This window comes from Sceloporus occidentalis, unplaced genomic scaffold, assembly GCF_023333645.1.
Source record: "Sceloporus occidentalis isolate IW3139 unplaced genomic scaffold, rSceOcc1.0.p SCAF_6, whole genome shotgun sequence".
Taxonomy (NCBI): domain Eukaryota; kingdom Metazoa; phylum Chordata; class Lepidosauria; order Squamata; family Phrynosomatidae; genus Sceloporus; species Sceloporus occidentalis.
In genome coordinates this window covers 34,034,588-34,054,498 of record NW_028316986.1, presented here as the reverse complement: position 1 = coordinate 34,054,498, position 19,911 = coordinate 34,034,588, and the positions used below count along the sequence as shown (strand labels likewise).

At 38.8% G+C, this 19,911-nt stretch overlaps 1 protein-coding gene across 1 annotated transcript in view; it reads right to left on the bottom strand.

Moving 5' to 3' along the window:
* VASH2 (vasohibin 2) overlaps positions 1 to 19,911 on the bottom strand; it is a 74,861-nt gene continuing 54,950 nt past the window's right edge. Inside the window, exon 8 of the mRNA XM_089529276.1 lies at positions 1 to 3,819. Coding sequence (XP_089385402.1) covers positions 3,747 to 3,819 — 73 coding nt within the window. The 3' untranslated portion in view covers positions 1 to 3,746. The remainder of the gene's footprint in view (positions 3,820 to 19,911) is intronic.

Below are 19,911 nucleotides of genomic sequence, written 5' to 3'. Positions count from 1 at the left end.
TGACAAAATGGCAATTAGAAACCTAGTCACTGAAATCACAGTTTTTCATATTTTGCAAATAATTGCAAACGTTGCAAGTATGTGTTGCGATAGAATAGGATTCACCTGTACGTTAAGGAAAACAACACAACACCCGAATACAAAATAATTCACCCATTTTAGAAAAGCGTCAGACTACAGAAGGGATTCGGAATGAAGAGCAAAATACAATGTTACATTTTTACTGCATCACTCCCCTTAATTTCAGGAGACTTAACATATAAGTGAAGTTCATAATAATTTGTGCTCCAGCTGCTTCCAATGGATCAGAAACATTTAGAAAAAGAAGAAAAGATAGAGATTTCTGAGTAACTCCAAAGAACTCAAGAGGTTTTGTAAAACAGAGTCCATTTACCAAATTAAAAACATCCAAATTTTGTGTGGGTTAAAAAATCACTGTGATAAGAAAAAATGTCATTAATTGACCCCCAGTAGGTGTTGTATACTTGTTTTAAGAAATACATAAATAAATCTGTGTTTAAATTTTCACAAAGCAGGTGAACAGACTGCCTACAGAAGGGTACAACCAGAGCTTTGGAGTTACATGCCCAGAAAATCCCTGAGCCAATGGCCAAGCTGGCTGGGGGAATCTAGGAGTTCCGGGCCAAAAAAGTAACATTTTCAAATTCTTCAAGTTCCCTGCAGCTCCTTAGCAGAGTGTACATATTGCTGGTACACTGTATCTTGCCAGGCCATTACTACAAATGTGAGGTCAGGCTATCATCCCCTAGATTAGATGCAGCTATAACACCACTGATTCTTTTTCTTAGCCATGGTTAAGAGATTGAAAGCAACCCACAAGTTCAAAAGCTGCCATCCAGTCCTTCTCTTCTGAGCGCTTATTTTGGTTTCAAATTTAACATGCGCTGATGCAAGCTGTGATTCACTTGTTAACCAAATACTAAAATTAGGGTTCGAACTAAGTTGATAACCCATGTTTTTGAGAGAGACTGGGTAAGTTATTTTTGGTCTACAACTTCAAATTTTTCAGCCAGCATGAAGAGATCTAGGAGTTGTAGTTCAAACAAATACTTTCCCCAGGTTTTGGGTACTGATGAAACCTGGCTTTCATTAATTATATGTTACATAGTTAATGGAACACATGGAACTAAAAAACACTGTTTAATGATGGAAAGGGAAAGGAGCTGGAAAATCAACCTGACAGGAAGGGGACTGTACTCCAGCATGCCCTGTTCTTAGGAAGCTTTCCTATGCACAATTACTTGGGATTTACTTCCAAATAAAGTCCCTGTGTAGGGGTCTATGACAATATAAACTTAGACTCATCTACTCAGAAGTAAGCCCTACTGAGATCAATGGTGTTTATTCCTGCTCAAGTGGGAGTAGACTTGATCACCCTAAAGCTGAGGGTCACAGTCCTACAACAAGCCTAATTTCATGCAGTCCTTAGTCATATCATAAAGCAATCACAAGCAATCTGATATCATAAACATTCTGCAAACAAAAAAGTTGGACCGCTGGCACAAGGTACATGTTCCTTTCTCTACAGCCTGTTGGTTATGAAGGAAGGGGAAAAAAGAAATGAGTGTCTGAAAGCTCTGTCTTGTCCTTGATTTTCTCTCTGTTAGAGGAAAAGGGGGACTTGAAAAAATTAAGAGAAAAAAGAACACTACCCTCAATATGAAAAAAAAAATCACTTCCAGTCCCTGGTTTACCAAATTGCAGCCTCAGCCTCTTAACCATATTTAAAAGATCAGAAGTGTTATACAATGGGCCCCCAGTATCCACTGGCTTTTGTTCCAAGACACTTATGGATACCAAATCCATGAATCCTCAAGTCTCATTATATACAATGGCATAAAAGGTGTTCCTTCTATAAAATTGCAAAATCAAGGTTTGCTTTTTGAAATTGATTTTTTTTTACATATTTTCAAGCCATGGATGTTTATATCTGTGGAAATGGAGGGCAAACTGTAATTACATCTATCCAGAAAAATACTCAGAAACTGTCCCCTCTAGCAGCTCCCTGTGTTGTTTTTTCTTTCAACATTTCCTTCATCCAAAAAAGCACAATATCATTGCTGCATTGCACATATTTTCTTGGCTGTGGATGAATTCCTTCATTCCTTTTTATTTGAATGCAGTCTATACAGATGGTTGTTTCTTACAAATGCACTGGCAACAGTATCAGTCCTAAATATCTGATGGTCTTAATATAAGATGTGAAGACATTGACTTGGAGTGTCAATCCATTTGAAGATAACAATTTCAAATAACCAGATTACATACAACAAGGAAGAAAAGTACATTCCTAAGGGAAGCCCATAGATTCTGTTATTGTTTTTAAGAATATCCATACATAAATTTGACTGTAACAACAATGTTAATCTGTACAAAAAAAACCCCAATGATCTCTAGTTCTTCAGAATGACCCAAAGCTTCCCTGGACTCTGTGCAGATCTGAAGCATGTTAATCTATTATTTTCATTTCTGAAGAATATTCCACAAGCATAATGGATTCCCATTAGATGTGCAGAGCACTCCCTGATGCACAGAAGAAAAGGGAGTTGTATTTGCATGTTCAGAGCTGCACATAAACATGAGAGTTTCAGTAATTATGTCAGAACCATTGGATCATTCCACTTGTGCTTGTAAAAACTGTAGCTCATGACGATTAAAAGCCTGTGATGAAACATTATAAAAAATATGATCTTTACTTAATTAATGTCGGTCATTTTTTTCCACCACCAGACCATTCATTTCCACCAGTTTTCTGTATCTCTAACATAATAAGACTTCACTGCTTTGAAGAAGACACTTGCATATCATGAACATTTTAATCCTTCATCAGAGTTGGGCAGAAAAAAAGGAATAAGGCAGAATGGAGTGGAACTGGGAAGGGTGCCGTAAATGCTCTGCTACTGGAGAAGCTGGGAACACAATACAAATCCATTACAAAATTAAAACACTGTCCGTTTTGCATATCTATTGTAAAGATTTTTGAGGTAATATTGATATTTTGACAGGGAGAAGCCCACTAGTGTAACTTCTGGAACACTGTTTTTATTGCTGAATGTCACCTTTAAATGCTGGATCCAAAACGCAAGTCTTTTTCAGCAATTTCCTTTACACTGAGTTCAAGCTTGGGAAAGTTTTCTGGGTTCTGCACCAGGTTCCATTGACATGATTCAAGTTTGCCCTTCTTTTCAATGGAGGCTATAGAAAGCAAGTCCACACAAGATGATTCATTTCTTGAATCTTGAATCTGCCCCCTACTGCACACCCCAGCACTTAAAAATATAAAAAAAAAAAACTCACAGAGGAATATACTTTCATCATTGCCACTCCTAAATCCTACAGACGTCACACAATGCTCCAAACCAATGCAAATTAGCCACTACCAAAACGATGATTTCAATCCAAAATTTAAAAAGCCAAGCCACACACCACATCATCTCCCCCACTTAAACATGATGGGAGGGTTAACACCATTATCATAGGCAAAAAGACCACTTGTTAATGTCCTTTTCTCCTTGATTCCATTTCATAAATTGAAAAGTAAAAAATAAAAATACCCCCACTGTCATTTCTAGGATTCCTAGGTTCTAGGTGAAATCTTAAGTAACACCTTCACATTCATAATAAATACTTGCAGCCCCCTTTCCCCATCCCTCTGTGTTCTCAGATCACAGGGTAAAGTGCGACAAGGAGCACCCAGAAGCCAACTTGTTCCATTTCTAGCCTGGTCAGATGCGTAGCTGGTAGCCAACTTCATTCAGAGTAGAGAGGTCTCCCCCTTTCTTGTCTAGCACAGCCGGCCTGGAATCAAAGAGAGGAGGAAAGAAAAAAAGGAAAGAAAATTTATTTATTTATTTATTTATTTATTTATTTATTTATTTATTTGCCGGTTTTAAACTTTTGTACTATATATCATTTTCACTGTATCTGGCTTTAATCTCATACTGTAAGCCACCTTGTGTTGCATATTGGTAGATACTTGAGATCCTGTATCAGGAGATGTACATTTTTCAGATATCTACACCTCTGTCATTATATCTTCCAAAGTGCTGTCGTTGTTGTGTCCCTTCACGTCATTTCCAACTTATGGCAATGCTAAGGTGAACCTATCATGGGGTTTTCCTGGCAAGATGTATTCAGAGGAGGTTTGCCATTGCCATCTCCTGAGGCTGAGAGCACGTGAATTGCCCAAGATCACCCAGTGGGTTTCATGGCCAAGCTGGAAATGGAACCCTGGTCTCCAGAGTTGTAGTCCAGCTCTCAAACCACCACACCATGCTGGCTTGTCTCCCAAAGCTATCACCTAAAAATTTCACTTCAAAAGCTGTGCAGCTCCCTCAGCATAGCCATTTACTGCTATAGGTGCCTAAAACTTTGTTTGGCACTACTGCCCAGCCAAGTGAAGCCACCTTAAAACCCATTTTGGGAGAAATGCAGGATATAAAACTAATAAATAAATAAATAAATAAATAAATAAATATAAAATAAAAATCACTTTGTCAGTTTCCACTGCCAACTAGCTAAACTTGGGCCCAGTACAGATTGCTACTATGCACCAGCCTGGGGCCGATTTTAGGGTTCGGGAGAGTGGGATGTCCACACACTCCCAAGCCCTACCTGAACCGGCGCCATCATGGCTCGCCACCATCCACACAGGGGCCACCATGATGACATATGCGCGGCGCTGTTTGAACGCCGTGTGTACGTCATTGGCATGCGCGAGGGTGGCAATGGCACCCCGGAAGTGGATTCTTTTTAGGCCTCCCGGAGGCCATGCCGTTTGGTTGCTGCGGCCTTTGCCGAGGGCAGAAAGGGGCGGCATCTCACCTCTTGATCCAGTCCAACCCCCTGCCACGCAGGAACTCACAATTGAAGCATCCCCAACAGATGGCCATCCAGCCACGGTTTAAAAACCTCCAAAGAAGGAGACTCCACCACACTCCGTGGGAGTGTAACTACATCTCCCAATCCCACTCCCTAAAGACAAATCCACTTTGTAAGCTGCACAGCCTCCTCAACACAGTTACATCAGATTATCTGAGAATGAGTGGACCAGCAATGATGCATCCAGAATTTTCCTTTAGCTGGACATGCTGCGACAGGCATCTTTTGGGACCTCTGTGTGTCCTTAGAACATCCCTGCAGGTGGCTTCCTTACAGCATCTCCCACTGAAAATAACCGGACACATCACCACTGATCCTTCTGCTCTCTGGAAATATTTTGCCATGGAAACCTACTGGGTGACCTTGGGCATGTCACACTTTCCAAACTTCAGAGGAAGGTAATGGCAAATCCACTCTAAACAAATCTTGCCAGGAAAACCCCATGATAGATTTATCTTAAGGAAACAAGGACCCCCAATTTGGTCTCGCTTGAGGTCAGATAGACTTTGTCAATATCTCGCTTGACTGCTGGTCATGTCATATTCCACCAGCAGCTTGCTGAGCCATTGCACTTCACAGCATCACTCGATTGGAGCTACCATCTGCAATCCTTCAGTCACTATCTGCTACCACATTTTATATTGTTAATTCTTGGATGTGTGAGTGTCTTTGTGTGAATAGTGATCCCCCTTGATTACAAATAAAAATGTAGACCTTGCACTCTGGAGTTCTGTTTCTTGCAGCCAGTATACACAGGCTTGATCTCAGCTTTGAGTTGCCCAAGCCCTCTCAGCTGCTGTAATTGAGCTAATAAAATTCTGCTATGAAATATTGATTGTGGATGCCCTCCCAATACAAATCTTATACAAATATAAAATTGGTATTTTCAAGAGGAAATAATTGTTTCTTACCATTCCTCCAGCCTGGTTGAAGGAAAAGTAAGATTCTTGCCAAGTTTATGCAATTTTTGGCTCCTTTTGCAGACAGACGAGAATCATATGTGAGCCTCTACAAATGATTAGCCTTTGCTAGCAGTCATTTGTACTCTTCATCTCTGTGAGCCATATATTAGAGCTGCATGAAACTTGGTTGAGTTTGTCCTTCAGGCATCACATTCTCCATCTTTGCCCTATATTGCATATTCTTTCTTTTGGTATTCTACTTTGGACAACCTAATGAACCTACACTATTTTTGTAGGATGAAGAGGTTCTTAGTGGGAAGGGGGGAAGGCCAAGCCCAGGACCAGGGCAGTTTGAAAGGCTGCACTCACTCCTCCTCCTGTCTTTCCCATATTCATGTATTAGGTTGTTGTTGTTTTTTTCACATTTGCAAGGCTCTTGCACTTCTAACCCCCGTGAATGTCAAGGGCATACTGTGGGTTTATCTGGCCATGGAGACTTGAATTCCTTTAGATTGTCCAGGTATTTTTGTACTACCTCTTTATCTATTGTGTATTGTATGTTTAAACTGTTTTGGTTGGTTTACTGGCATACCAACTTCACATAACTTTTCTATCATTTCTTCCATCTCAGTATAGACTGGGGATTTGGGCTTTATTTTTCAGGTGACATGAAATTCTTCTGGTTGTGGGGAAGAATCTGAATGGGCACCATCCACAAAAACCTACATGTTGAATTTTGGAATTCAGCATGGCTGCCAGTGTAAAAATGTCTTTGGCCTCCTTTACAACTCAATAAGGACTTCTATTGTATCTATAGCATACACATAGACCTTTACCAACCAGGCAGGTTATTACTCCAGATCATCCATTTGGGAGATGCAATATCAAAAAACCCTAAAAGACACAGACTGCAGTGTGCTCATTAAAAATGTAAAGTCACTGTATGCAGTTTCATGCCACCCTATTTTATATTTTCCAGTCTAAGTTGAAATGCATTTTACTCTTGCACTTATGAAATACACATTTTCAAAATGTCACCTAGTATCAAATATGAAAATAATCAATTTTCTTGGTGACATTTTCAAAGCTGAGGTGGCTGTGGGGTATTGTTACTTCCAGTCCCCTAGATTAAATACAAAAGAATCTTGCTTGCTTCATAACAATAAAATCAAGCAGTCAAGCCAGAACAATGAAAGCTGCACAGAAACCAACAATTCCTTACCAATTCACCCACAAGAGGCCATCCACAGTGTTTCTGAGAGTTGGAGTTTCATGAGCTGTCTCTCTGTCAGAGAGCTTTGGTGGCACAAAAGCAATAAATCCCAGAATTCCATAGCACTGAGCCATGGCAGTTAAAATGGTGTCAAACTGCATTACTGTATTTCTTCAGTACAGATGCAGCCTTAGATTCAAGGAATTTGAGTTACCATACTGAAAAACCTTCATTCATCTTGGTCAAGGAAGACAGCACTCAATGTCAGTACAACCATTATGAGAGCAACTGAGGTTGAATCCAACTGAGGCTATTGTACTTTGAATACATCATGAGGTGACATGACGCACTGGAAAAGGCAATAATGCTGAATAAACTGGGAGGCAGTAAGAGAAAAGGAAGATCACATTACAAATGGATTGAATCAGTCCAGGAAATCACAGCCTTAAGTTTGCAAGAAGTGATGGAGAATTCTTGCATATTCAGGTAGAGTTGTTGATGACTGAGGTTCATGGAGATTTCCCATTCATAGGGATGGCATAGGTTGAAGCCAACTTGATGGCACATAGGAACGACAAATAATTATGAGAACCAAAACTTCCACGAGTAAGATGCTTGGGAGCAAATGTGACACCATCTCTCGCCCAACTCTTCCTGAGTTTCTAAGCCATCTCCTCTCTCTTGGATGGCAGAGTTATTTGTGAAGCACAGATTGGACTTCCTCTCCATAAACTATCCTTCTGTCCTCAAGTGTGGCAGAGGATCCTACAGTTCAATTGCCAGTCCAACTCACTTGGGTAGATAGAATGCAAAATGATGCTATCTGGTCTTTTACTTCAGAGTTGGAAAAATCAGGAGGAAGTGGCCCTGTTGCCTGAGGGATTTTGGGAGTTGTTCAAATAACTAACTTTTCCAAGCCTGGATATTTTGTTTGGGTAAACTAAAAAGGAATGTGAATGTTGACCCTGAGAGAGGCTTACATAAGCTCTTGACAGAAAAGCTTTGACTAATAACAGCTTGTCACCAAGAAGCTGGAGCTTCCCCCATAGCAAATGTCAAGTTGCTTATTCAGCCTTAGCCAGACAAATTATGCAGCTCAAGGGAGGGCAGGGAAAATGCTGAGTGAAGCCCTGTCTCCTACCCTGTCACTTGATCCTCTGTAATTAGCTTGCCCAAATAAAAAATTCATAAATGATGAGGCAAAGCACACTTTGTAGATAGTAATTGTTTTAGCTAGGGAAAGTAGGGGAACCCAGGGCTGAAAGCTGCAACCTGCTAATTAATTTTGCGGAACTAATGATACTGAAATTAAAGGATTTGAAAAATGATTATTGTTTGATTAAGTCTGTGCATTTTTAAACTGCCAGCACCCCAGAGACTACTTGAAAATTGCAAGTGGGTCACTTTATTTATTTATTCACTTGTTGTCATCATAGACCTCAGGATAACAAAAGTTCTTTGTGTGGGTTCCAAAATGTTTAAAATATAAAATATGAACAATAGATGGATATAAAGCCAGTTGCAAATGATAAACACATGACAGTATATGATAGTGAATTTAATTTTAAAAAACTGTTTCACTATAAGTCAAAAGATGTTACACTTGGCCTTCCATATCAACAGATTTTGTATCCATTGATTCAACCATCCATGGCTTGAAAATACTACACCACCACCCCCAAAAAGGGACTTTTTACTACCCTACTGTATATAATAGAACTTGATCATCCACAGATTATGGTATCCATGGGGGGACTTGGAACCAAACCCCAGCAGATACCAAGGGCCCACTGTACTCATATTTTAGTAATGAGTAATTTAGTAATGCCTACATCTTATGACCTTTGAGGGTGGGTTTTCTCTCTGTCTCACTACTCTTCCATGCTTGTCTAGTGAAGACATGAGACACAGCCTTCTCAGTGGCTGCTCTCACATTGTGAAATTTCCTTCCAAGGGAGACTCAGTTTGCCTCTCCTCCATCCTATATTAGCCAGCAGGCCAAGCCCTTTCTACTTAAACAGGCCTTCAACCTTAACTGATTTGGGTACAGGGACATACAATAGGTAGTGCAGTTCTTAATATGCAATAAGTATTTTATACTTTTTTTTTTAATTAACATTGTGTTTTAAAGGTATTGATTGTTTCATATTACATTTTGTTTTAGCTATTTTGTTGTTGTTGTTGTTGTGTGCCTTAAAGTCATTTCCAACTCATGGCAACTCTAAGGCGAACCTATAATGGGGTTTTCCAGGAAAGGTTTGTTCAAAGGAGATTTGCCATTGCCTTCCCCTGAGACTGAGAGCATGTAGCATGACGCAGGTCACCCAATGAGTATCACAGCAGAGTCAGGAATCAAACCCTGATCTCCAGAGTCATAGTCCAGTGCTCAAACCACTATGCCATGCTGGTGCCTGATTTTAGCTATTTTATCTTAATGCATACTGTAAGCTGCTTTGAGTTCCATTTTGGGAGAAAGGGAAATATCAATCAAATAAATAAATAAAAATATGTTCTTCCTCTCATCCTCACTGTTATCAGAAATCAACCCTGTGTTGTGAAAATCATAGAGACCAAGGTCAAGATGCAGACAATAGCATCTTTACGGATCACTGGGGGTGCATCTACACTGTACAAATAATGCAGTGTGACACTATTTTAACTGCCATGGCTCCATCCCACAGAATCCTCGGCTTTGTAGTTTCATGAGGCACCGGTACCCTTTGGCAGAGAAGGCTAAAGACCTTCTAAAACTACAAATCTCAGTATTCCATAAGCAGCACTTAAAGTGGTGTCAAACTGCATTATTTCTTCTGTGCAGATGCACCCTGGCAAGGTTGTGGCAGATATACCAGTGCAGTAGTATGAAAATCACATGCATTAAACAAGGATCTCATTAAACTGTTCAGTAATCTATTCCTAGTCAGACTATGGCTATGTACAGATATTTTGTTACTTTCCAGCAATTTTTCCAAGAACCACTTGAACAGAATTCCATGGGCCATCATTTAAGAACCTCTGTAGTTTTAAGACATTTTCATACATCATCTATCTAAAAGCTAAAATCTAGCTCTTGAGACCAGACTGATAGGTCCCTCACCCAGAACCTTCTATGTTAGAAAGAATGCTCTTCAGAAAGGCTGACCACAGCTAGGGTTGCCATAAGTCAGGACCTCCAAACCGGGACAAATGTAGGACAAATGTAGGGCAACATTTTCAAATGTAGGACACGTTTTTTAAAAATGGAGGAGATGCGAAAAAAATGAGGTTTTTTTAAAAAATCTTAATATAAATGCATGTTTTTTAGGCATGATCAAAATGGAGGACATTTTGGCATTATTCCTAGACAGATGGCAGAAATGGACTTGCCCTCGGGTTCAACTGTACTTCTCAGAAGTGTGTACTTGGGCAAGGGACTGTGGTTTTTCTTCACTGCGCATGAGTTTGTAAAAATCACAGCAAGTTACATTGGCCATGCCTCAGAGGCTTGTTGATATCAATATCACCACCATCATCATCATCATCATCACCACTATAATTGGCCAAGAAAGGCACACTTGTTAGCATTCAAATCGCCATAAATACACAGAAAATGCACTTGCATATATTTAATAGTAAAAAATAATAAAAAAACAAGGCAGGGGTGTATATTTTTAATAATAAAAATTAATGTAATAAAATAAAAAACAAGCAATAATAAAAATTAATGAAATAAAATAAAAACAAGCAATAATAAAAAATAATAAAATAAAAAATAAAAAGCAATAATAAAAATTAATAAAATAAAATAAAATAAGTATTTTATATTTTTAAAAATAATTTAAAAACCCCAAAAAACCAAGGCAGACCTAATGGCCACTGACTCAGCTTTCCTCCAACTCCTCCTCCTCCTCCTCTGCCCCAATTCTGCCCTTCAAGGCACCCTTCCTCCTCCTCCTTCTCCTCCTCCTCAAGGCTATGGAATCCTGGGAACTGTAGGTCTGTGGACCATTCAGCCCCCTTTTGTCAAGAGAGCTCTGGTGCCACAAGAAACTACAATTCCCAGAATCCTATAGCACTGAGCCATGGATGTTTAAGGGGGGGGTTCAAACTATTTCTGCAGCCTTTTGCTACCCCAAAGCCCTTCCTATTTACAAGCAAGGCAAAATCTCTTCCTTCCAAGCCATTGAAAGCCAACCCAAGGACTTCCGGTTGCAATGGCGGGTCGAAAGGACGTCCGTTGAGGTAGCTCTCAAGGAGCGGTCCGCTGGACGCGGTGTCGGGGCCGACTTGCGTTGGCCAAATCTTTCCTGGGCAAAGGAAAGTCGGATGGCTCTCCTAACGGACTGGTGAGGCTCGAAGGGACCGTGAGCTACACTCCTTCTATGCTCCTCTCCCATAGCCCTAGCCTGAAGAGTTTGCCGCGGCCGTGTCCATGCTGCGCCCACAGCGCGAAGAAACGCCTGCAATTTCTCTTTCGGTGTTTTTTTTTTTTTAAAACAAACTGCATGTGTAGAAGCAGGAGGAAAGAACCGAGTACTGTATTTTTAATACCACTAATCCCTTCAGGCGAGGAAGAAGGAGGCATAATGGTGAAAGCAGAAGTTGATGGAAAGGTTGTTCTGATGTTTAAATTTTGAGTGGAAAAGACTGTTTATATCTCTAAGGGATTTTGTGGACTCTGTGAGAATAATTAATTGTTTGCCTCAAAATCACTTTTTTACCTTTTATTATTGATGAAAATTTATTTGGCATTGGTCTTCTTTTGTGCTTAGACCTAGTAACGGACTCAAAACAGCTGTGCTCTAAGTGTTTATAATTGGCTACAGCGGAGTCTGATGTCTTCTGACCACCTTTTCTAAGCACCACAGCTGATTCAAAATCACTGGTCTACTCTCTTCCCTTTATAAATATTTTCTGACAATTTAATCAGGCAGTGGAATTGACTTTATGGAGGCTAAAAAGAAGGCTACAGTGGGGAAACCCCCAGCACCGTTACAACTTAGAAGACCTTCTTTGGAACAAACACTGCCTTTTGGAGAAAATAGCTTAAGTAATTTAAATATGTTGGAGGATTTGAAGAAAATGATTTCGGATCTGGGAGAAAAAGTCTCTAATTTATCCATGGATATGACATCTTTTAAGACAGAGATTAGGACAGAACTGAGAACGGACCTTAAAGAGATGAGAAAATCTATGGATAAATCACTTGTGGAATTAACAAAAATTAAGAACAAGCTGGATGCTGTGGAGGAAAAATATAAATCACATGAGGAAAAAATCGCAGAGATTTGCGCTGTTCAAAAGGCTCAGACAGAAGAAGGACTGAAATGGGAATGTAAAATACGCGAAAAATCTATTAAGATTAGAGGATTGAAGGAAAGTGAGGAGGAAGATTTGATGGACTCTTTTGTGCCGAAACTAGCAGAATACCTTCAATGTGACGCCCAGTTTTTTGCTTTAGGAATTGACCGGATCTTTAGATTGAACTCATTAATAGCTAAACAGAAGAAAATCCCAAGGGACATTGTTATAGTATTCCTGAGAAAATATTCAAGGGATTTGATGTTAAAAAAACATAATGAATCTCCATTAATAATAGACAATCAAATCCTTCAGGTGTTTAAAGATTTGCCATCTAAAATTCTGAGGATACGGAAGGAATATCTCTTCATAACGACTCACTTGCGGAAAATTAATTTACCGTACCGCTGGTTGTTACCAGAAGGCTTGTCTTTCTGGTATAAAAAAAGGAGATATGAAATTAGAACCGTAGAGGAAGCTAAAATGATAATGTACTCCTTGTTTAAATCCCAAAGGAAAGATCCGGATCAAGACACAATGAAAGAAACAATAGGTGGAGAGGTAGTTAAAAGTTCAGTAGGGGAATATAATTTGCGATTTCCAAGACGAAAGAAAAAACTGGAACATGTTGATGGAGACAGACCCCTTGGAGATCAAAATGAATCATCTTTACGTCCCTTGGAACATGGTGGAGAAGACACTGATTCTACGAAGGAAGAAATGACTAGAGGAGACAATGTTAATAGGAAACTTCCAGGAACTGAGGATGTCAACTTGGATTCTGATGGCAATCTCTTCTCAGAGGCTACATCTGTGGAAATGGCAGGGCATAGCTCTGCAATTCCAAGGACTAGAACGGACTCTGTGACCCCCTATGACGCAGAAACTTAAATGTGTCACGTGGAATGTAAAAGGTATCAATAGAAATCTTAAGCGGAAAAGGGTATTTCATTATCTAACAGGTTTAAAATCTGATATCTTGTGTCTGCAGGAGACACATATTAAAAAAGATGATATACAGTATCTCAAAAACTTTAAGTTAGGGCAACATTTTGTTTCGGCTGCAGACAAACGAAAGAGAGGTGTAGTTCTATATATAAACAATAATTTTGAAGCTGTTGAGATACTAAATGACAAAGATGGTTACTATATTGGGGTTTGTGTGAATCTTTTGGATCAGAATATCTTAATTTTGGGAGTATATGCCCCCATAAATAATAAGGATAGCTTTTTTAGGAAACTCCTGAACAAAATTAAGGACATTTCTTTTGATGCAATAATGATGATGGGTGACTGGAATGGAGTTTGGACACCCTTAATGGATAGGAAGTCCTCCCGTCCTATTAAACCTAAGCAAGGAAGACTCCCGAAAAGCTTTTTTGATTTGGTAGAATACTGTTCCTTGACGGATATTTGGAGGTTAAAAAAATGGGAAGGAGTTTTCTTTTTTTTCATCTTCGCAAAAATCTTGGGCTAGATTAGATATGCATCTGATTTCAACCAGTTTGTGTACAAGTGTAACTGATGTTGATATGATTCCCAATTTTACTTCAGATCATAAATTGGTTACGATGGAGTTAAAAATTGGTACTAATAAGTTCAATTGGAGACTTAATGATTTATTGCTAAAATATGAAAAGATTAGGTTGGAAGCTAAATCGATGCTCAAGAATTATTTTAAGGAAAATCTAAATGGAGAAGTTCCTTTAGAAACGGTTTGGGATGCTTCGAAAGCCGTCTTGAGAGGGTTTTTTATTTAAAAAGGTGCGGAATGGAAAAAAACTAGAAATAAGACTTTAATAGAATTGCAAGCCCAGTTAAAAGCTAAGGACAGAGAGCTAGTGGGTGACAGTGGGAATCTAAAATTATTGGAGGAATGGAAACTTATTCAAAGACAGATTTCATTACTTATGACAGAACAGTTGAGTAAAAAACTTAAGTTTAATAAACAAAAGTTTTTTTACTCTGCAAATAAGCCAGGGAAGCTGCTGGCGTATATGCTGAGAAGTGAACAAAGGAAAAAAGGTATTGTAAAAATAAAATATAATGATACTATATATTATAGACAGAAGGAGATTGAAAGAGCTTTTATTAAATATTATACAAATCTTTTTAAGCATGATATGCTCTCGGAAGAAACAATCAGAAAATATCTAGATAATAAAAACATTTTTAAAATCTCAGCACAACAAGCTGATCAAATTAATAAGGAATTTACTGCCCAAGAGATCTATAAGACGATTATGGAGTCAAAAACGGGAAAAGCCGCAGGTCCGGACGGCTTCCCCATAGAATATTATAGAACCTTTTCAGAACAGTTGATTAATCCATTGGTGGAGGTTATAAATAATATTGGGAAAGGAAATATGCCCGAATCCTGGCGGGAGTCGAATACGGTTTTAATCCCCAAATCAGAGGATGATATACTTGAACCAAAAAGCTTTCGCCCTATTGCTTTGCTTAATGCTGACTATAAAGTGTTCACAGCTGCTATAGCAAAGAGACTAAAGCCTATATTGAATGAATATATACATCATGATCAATCAGGTTCTTTACCTGGTCGGTATCTAAAGAATAATGTTAGACATATGTTGAACCTAATTGAATGGCATGAAAAAAGTTGCGATAAACAGTTAGCATTATTATTTATAGATTTCGAGAAAGCTTTTGATAGGGTTAGCTGGAAATTCTTAAAAGAAGTTTGTAAAAAAGCTGAATTGGGGAATAATTTTATGGGATGGATAGAGCAAATATATCAGAAACAGACGGCAGCCTTGATTATAAATGGGCAAAGATCAAAATCTATTAGAATTCATAAGGGTACAAGGCAGGGATGCCCTCTTTCTCCTCTTCTGTTTATTTTGATTCTAGAAATTCTTAACGAAGAGGTTCGATATAATAAATTAATTAGAGGTATCAGGCTAAAAGGGATGGAGATGAAACTGCGTGCATATGCAGACGATTTGGCTTTGTCATTGTCAAATCCCTTGAAAGATATCTTGGAGGTAAAACAAACTTTGAATCGATTTGGAAACGCCTCTGGACTTGTGGTGAACCGGGAAAAAACAGCCATGTTGACAATGAATTTAGATGATAAGGCTAAAGAAGCTCTTCAAATAAGTTCTGGCTTTAAAATAGTTAATAAAGTTAAATATTTGGGAATTTGGTTATCCCCTAAAAATACAGAATTATATAAAAATAATTATTGTAGAGTTTGGTTGGGTGTTAAAAATGATCTCAGTCGGTGGAATAAGATTGGTTTGTCTTGGATGGGCAAAGTGGCTACGCTTAAAATGATGGTCCTCCCTAAACTTCTTTTCTTGTTTCAAACAATTCCAATTTTAGTTAATGATTCACCTTTTACTCAATGGAACAAGGACATTAGTAAATTTTTGTGGGGCAGCAAGAAGCCTAGGGTACGTTTGAAGATTATGCAAGATGAGGTCTGTCATGGAGGATTGGGCTTACCGAATCTTAAACTTTATTTTTATGCCTGCTGCTTCGAATGGCTTGTAGATTGGTTCAATTTGGAAGATAGATATACTTTAAATCTAGAGATGGTCGGAAACGTATTTGGTGTTCACGCATATTTATTTTACGATAAGACGAAAGCAAACAAGAATTTTAAGCAGCATTTTGTAAGAAAGACCTTATTAAGAATATGGACTAAGTACAAACGGATAATTTACCCAAAATTTCCCTATTGGGTTTCAAGTACTGAAGCATTTCATAGAAATGAGGTAATGGCCCCAGACCATTGGATCACCTATAAAGATACTTTGTTGTATGATAAAAGGAATAATATGATTTTGCTTAAAACACATGATGATTTAAAGAAAGAGGGATTTTCTTTGAATTGGTTTTCCTATCGCCAGGTGAGAGAAAGGTTTACATTGGATTTAAAAAATGTAGGGATAGAACTGACACCTAATGATTTTGACAAGATTATCTTTGGTAAAAAGATAAAAAGAATATCAAAATTTTACAGATATTTACTGAGATTAGAGATGCATGATGAATCGGTGAAAGCGTCAATGATAAAGTGGGCTCAGGACTTGGGGGAAGAACTACCGCTAGAACAATGGGAGAAAAAATGGAATACGCGTATAAAATATACTGTATGTGTGGCTTTACGAGAAAATTATTATAAGATGCAAAATAGGTGGCATTTGACTCCCTTGAAACTTGCAAAAATTTATAAAAATCAGAGTCCAGCTTGTTGGAAATGTGGTAAAAATCCAGGATCTTTCATTCATTTGTGGTGGTTTTGTGAATGTGCTAGAAAATTTTGGGTACAGATTCATCAAAAGATACAACTGATATTGCATTACAAATTCCCATTAGACCCCAAAATCTTTTTATTAAATATGATTACGGACAGTTCATTTGAAAATAAATTCGGGAAACTAATGTTTTATATGATTTCAGCTGCCAGAGTGGTTTACGCTACACACTGGAAAGGGGCTGGAAGACCGACTTCGAATGAGTGGATTATGAAGCTGTTGGAGTATATGGAATTAGATAAGCTGACCTGTCATGTGAAAAATTTAGATTGGGGAAAGACAAAATTAGTTTGGCATCCCTTAGTTTCTTTTATGAAATCAGAAAATATATCTCCCAGTTTTATTTGGTAATAAAAAGCAGTGTTTGAAAATGTGTGTGTATATGTATATATATATATATATATATATATTATATATGTGGGTGTATATGTATATATATATACAGTGCTACCTCGGGTTACGAAATTAATTCGTTCCGCGGCGCCGTTCGTAACCCGATACATTTCGCAACCCGAAAAGGCGCTGGAAAGCCGCTAGCCGCGCTTCACATTTGAATTTTGCGCCGAAATGAATTTCGTAACCCGAAAAATCTTTCGTAACCCGGAACAGTTTTTTCCAATCTAACTTTTTCGTACCCCGGAAATTTCGTAACGTGATCAATTCGTATCCCGGGGTACCACTGTATATATATTTCTTTTTTCTTCTTCTTTCTTTTCTAGGTGCAAACCTATTCTGGGGGAATAATATTGGCATTCAGAATAAGTAAATAAGTAGATTAGGGTCACAGTATGTGAACTTTGAGTTGATGACTTTCTATTCAGGCCCGGAGTGGGTTTATAATGTAACAAATAGATATTAAGGTCCTTATAGTAGCTCAAACAGGTACCGGCTTTCCTCTAGGAAGTACGATATGAATTAAGCCTGTTAATATTTACTTTATAGCATGTTACAGATATATGTCATGTATAAGTACATATAAAATTATGCTTTTGGTAAACGTCGACTCAAATTGTATTCTAACAGTGTATTGTATTGTTGTTGTTATTCTTTTAAAAATTGAATAAAGATTATTTAAAAAAAAAAGAAAGAAAGAAAGCCAACCCAAGTGGAGGGCTGATTGCTTCTTTCTCATTGGTCAGCTTCGGGAGAAATTTGCATATTACAAGTAAAGGTGTTTAGGGCCTCAAAAACGATCCTGTGATAAAGAATTACAAGAATACTGACGCGGTATACATTTAAAAGATGAGGCATTTAGACTCCCAGTGAAACATGAACGATTTATGGCCTTTTTTTTCCTCACTGTAACCTGGAAAGTAATGCCTTTTGCAAGACATATATACCAAGTGGGCTGGCAATAGCTCTGAGTGGCAGGTCTCCTGAAGACCTGCTCTCTAGGCTGAGCCTGGCAGGGAGGGTGGGACACAGCCACGGGGAGGGGTGGAGCTGCCTCCAGGGCCTCGCTGGGGGGGAGTCCTGGGGGGGCAAACTGGGGTGGGACAGTGTGGCCCCACCCCAAACCGGGAAAGTCCCGCCCCCAGGCGGGATATGGCAACCCTAACCACAGCTGCCACTCTCTACACAACTTGTAGAAACCTTGTTGACCAACAACATTTAAACCGCCTACATATGGGCAGGATTTGCAACTTGTGAGAATTCCAATTCAATCAATGTCAAGTTGCTTGTCCCCGTCTAAGGCCCTATCTGCATAAGCCAAATAAAATGCCCCCCCCCCCATTCTCTCTGGGGAGTCCAGACAATGCAGGGCCCCAGTCCCTAAGTCAGGTGCAAGCAGTTCAGATGATGCCCAGCCCATTCATCACTCAGAATATACCCTCCTTATAACAGATCAAATATTATTACTGATTTATTATTTTATTATTTTATTTATTCATATCCCGCTTTCTCTCAATATAGGGACTAAAAGAGACGTAAATAAATTCACTAGTTGCTCTAGATCTTCCTGGAAGATTTGTGATGTCAGGTGGCTGTTCAAAATGTGTCCATTGTGCCACCTGGCACAACCACTGCTGCAGCAATCATTCACTCTGAGATCAGAACAAGGTGCTGACAAGTCCCATAACTATTATGGTCCATACCATGAGTTAGAGAACTTTGGGGATATAATTGGGAGTGCATACATTGTATACATTGCAAGTGGGTTGTTGTGGAGACAGAGGGGTTATGTTGGTTGCTGAAGTCCATATGCTTAATGATTTATCTATTGGGATGCCCAGTGTCCAACCTAGTTGTTATAAAGTGTGTATGGGAATCTAACAGTCATAAGGATTTTGTTTGCCTTAGTTGATTGATGTTAAAATGAACTGGTAAATTAACTGCCTTTTGAATGCTAGGTAAAATAGATGCCTCCCTATATAAAGAGAAGTTGATTATATATAATAAAAAGAGTCAACTGATAGTATGTGGGGGAAAGATGAGGCTCATTCCCACTTACAGATAAATCAGTGTGGAATCCGAATCAATGGATCGATTCGATATTGGATCGTGGTTTACACTACATGTGCCCCAATCGCATTTTCTGGCATCAAAATAACCCACTTGTGGTTTGCATTCACGAATGAACCAAATCAAACTGATTCAGTTCCAGCCAGCCACAGGGCAAATTTGAATTGGTTTTGATCCACTTGTGGTTCACACTTGCATTGAATCAATTTGGTGAAAAAGATGCGGAAAAAATCAGCATTAAAAAGGCGCGGGTTAAATGGGTCTGGTGCCCCCCTCATTGAATCGCTTCAGTGAATTGATTTAAGTGGGAACCAGGGTTGTTTGAAGCAGATCAAATCGAATTGTGATCCGGTTTAAAAGGTAGTGGGAATGAGGCCAATGTCTGAAGTAGATTTATATTGTGATAAGGTTCATCAGAGAATCACTGTTAAATCATATTATAGGATTGGCTAGAAGATTTATTGTGAGTGCTATACCAGTATAACAGTCAACCCAGTGCAGGATGGAACCCTGGGATAGGGGGTGCTGATAAGAACATGGGATTGTTTGTGAGAAAGTCAGGTGTGGTGCTATCACTGTGAGACAAGGGACATGTTTATGGTTCTGCCCATCTGCATGCTGTCCTCTCTTGAAGAGATAGGAGAAGTGAAAACAGCCTGATTGTCCTGTGTGAAAGAATGTGATGTATGGGAGTTATAATAAAAACAACATAGTTGTTATAATAAAAATAACATAAAAAGTTATCAAAGCAGGAACCTCTAAATTAAAATGACCAATGATGGCTGTTGTTTGACTTTGGAGCTGGGATCCCCAAAAAGAACTACATAAAGGCCTGTGTTACCAAATGTGCTTTACAGCTGACAATTTT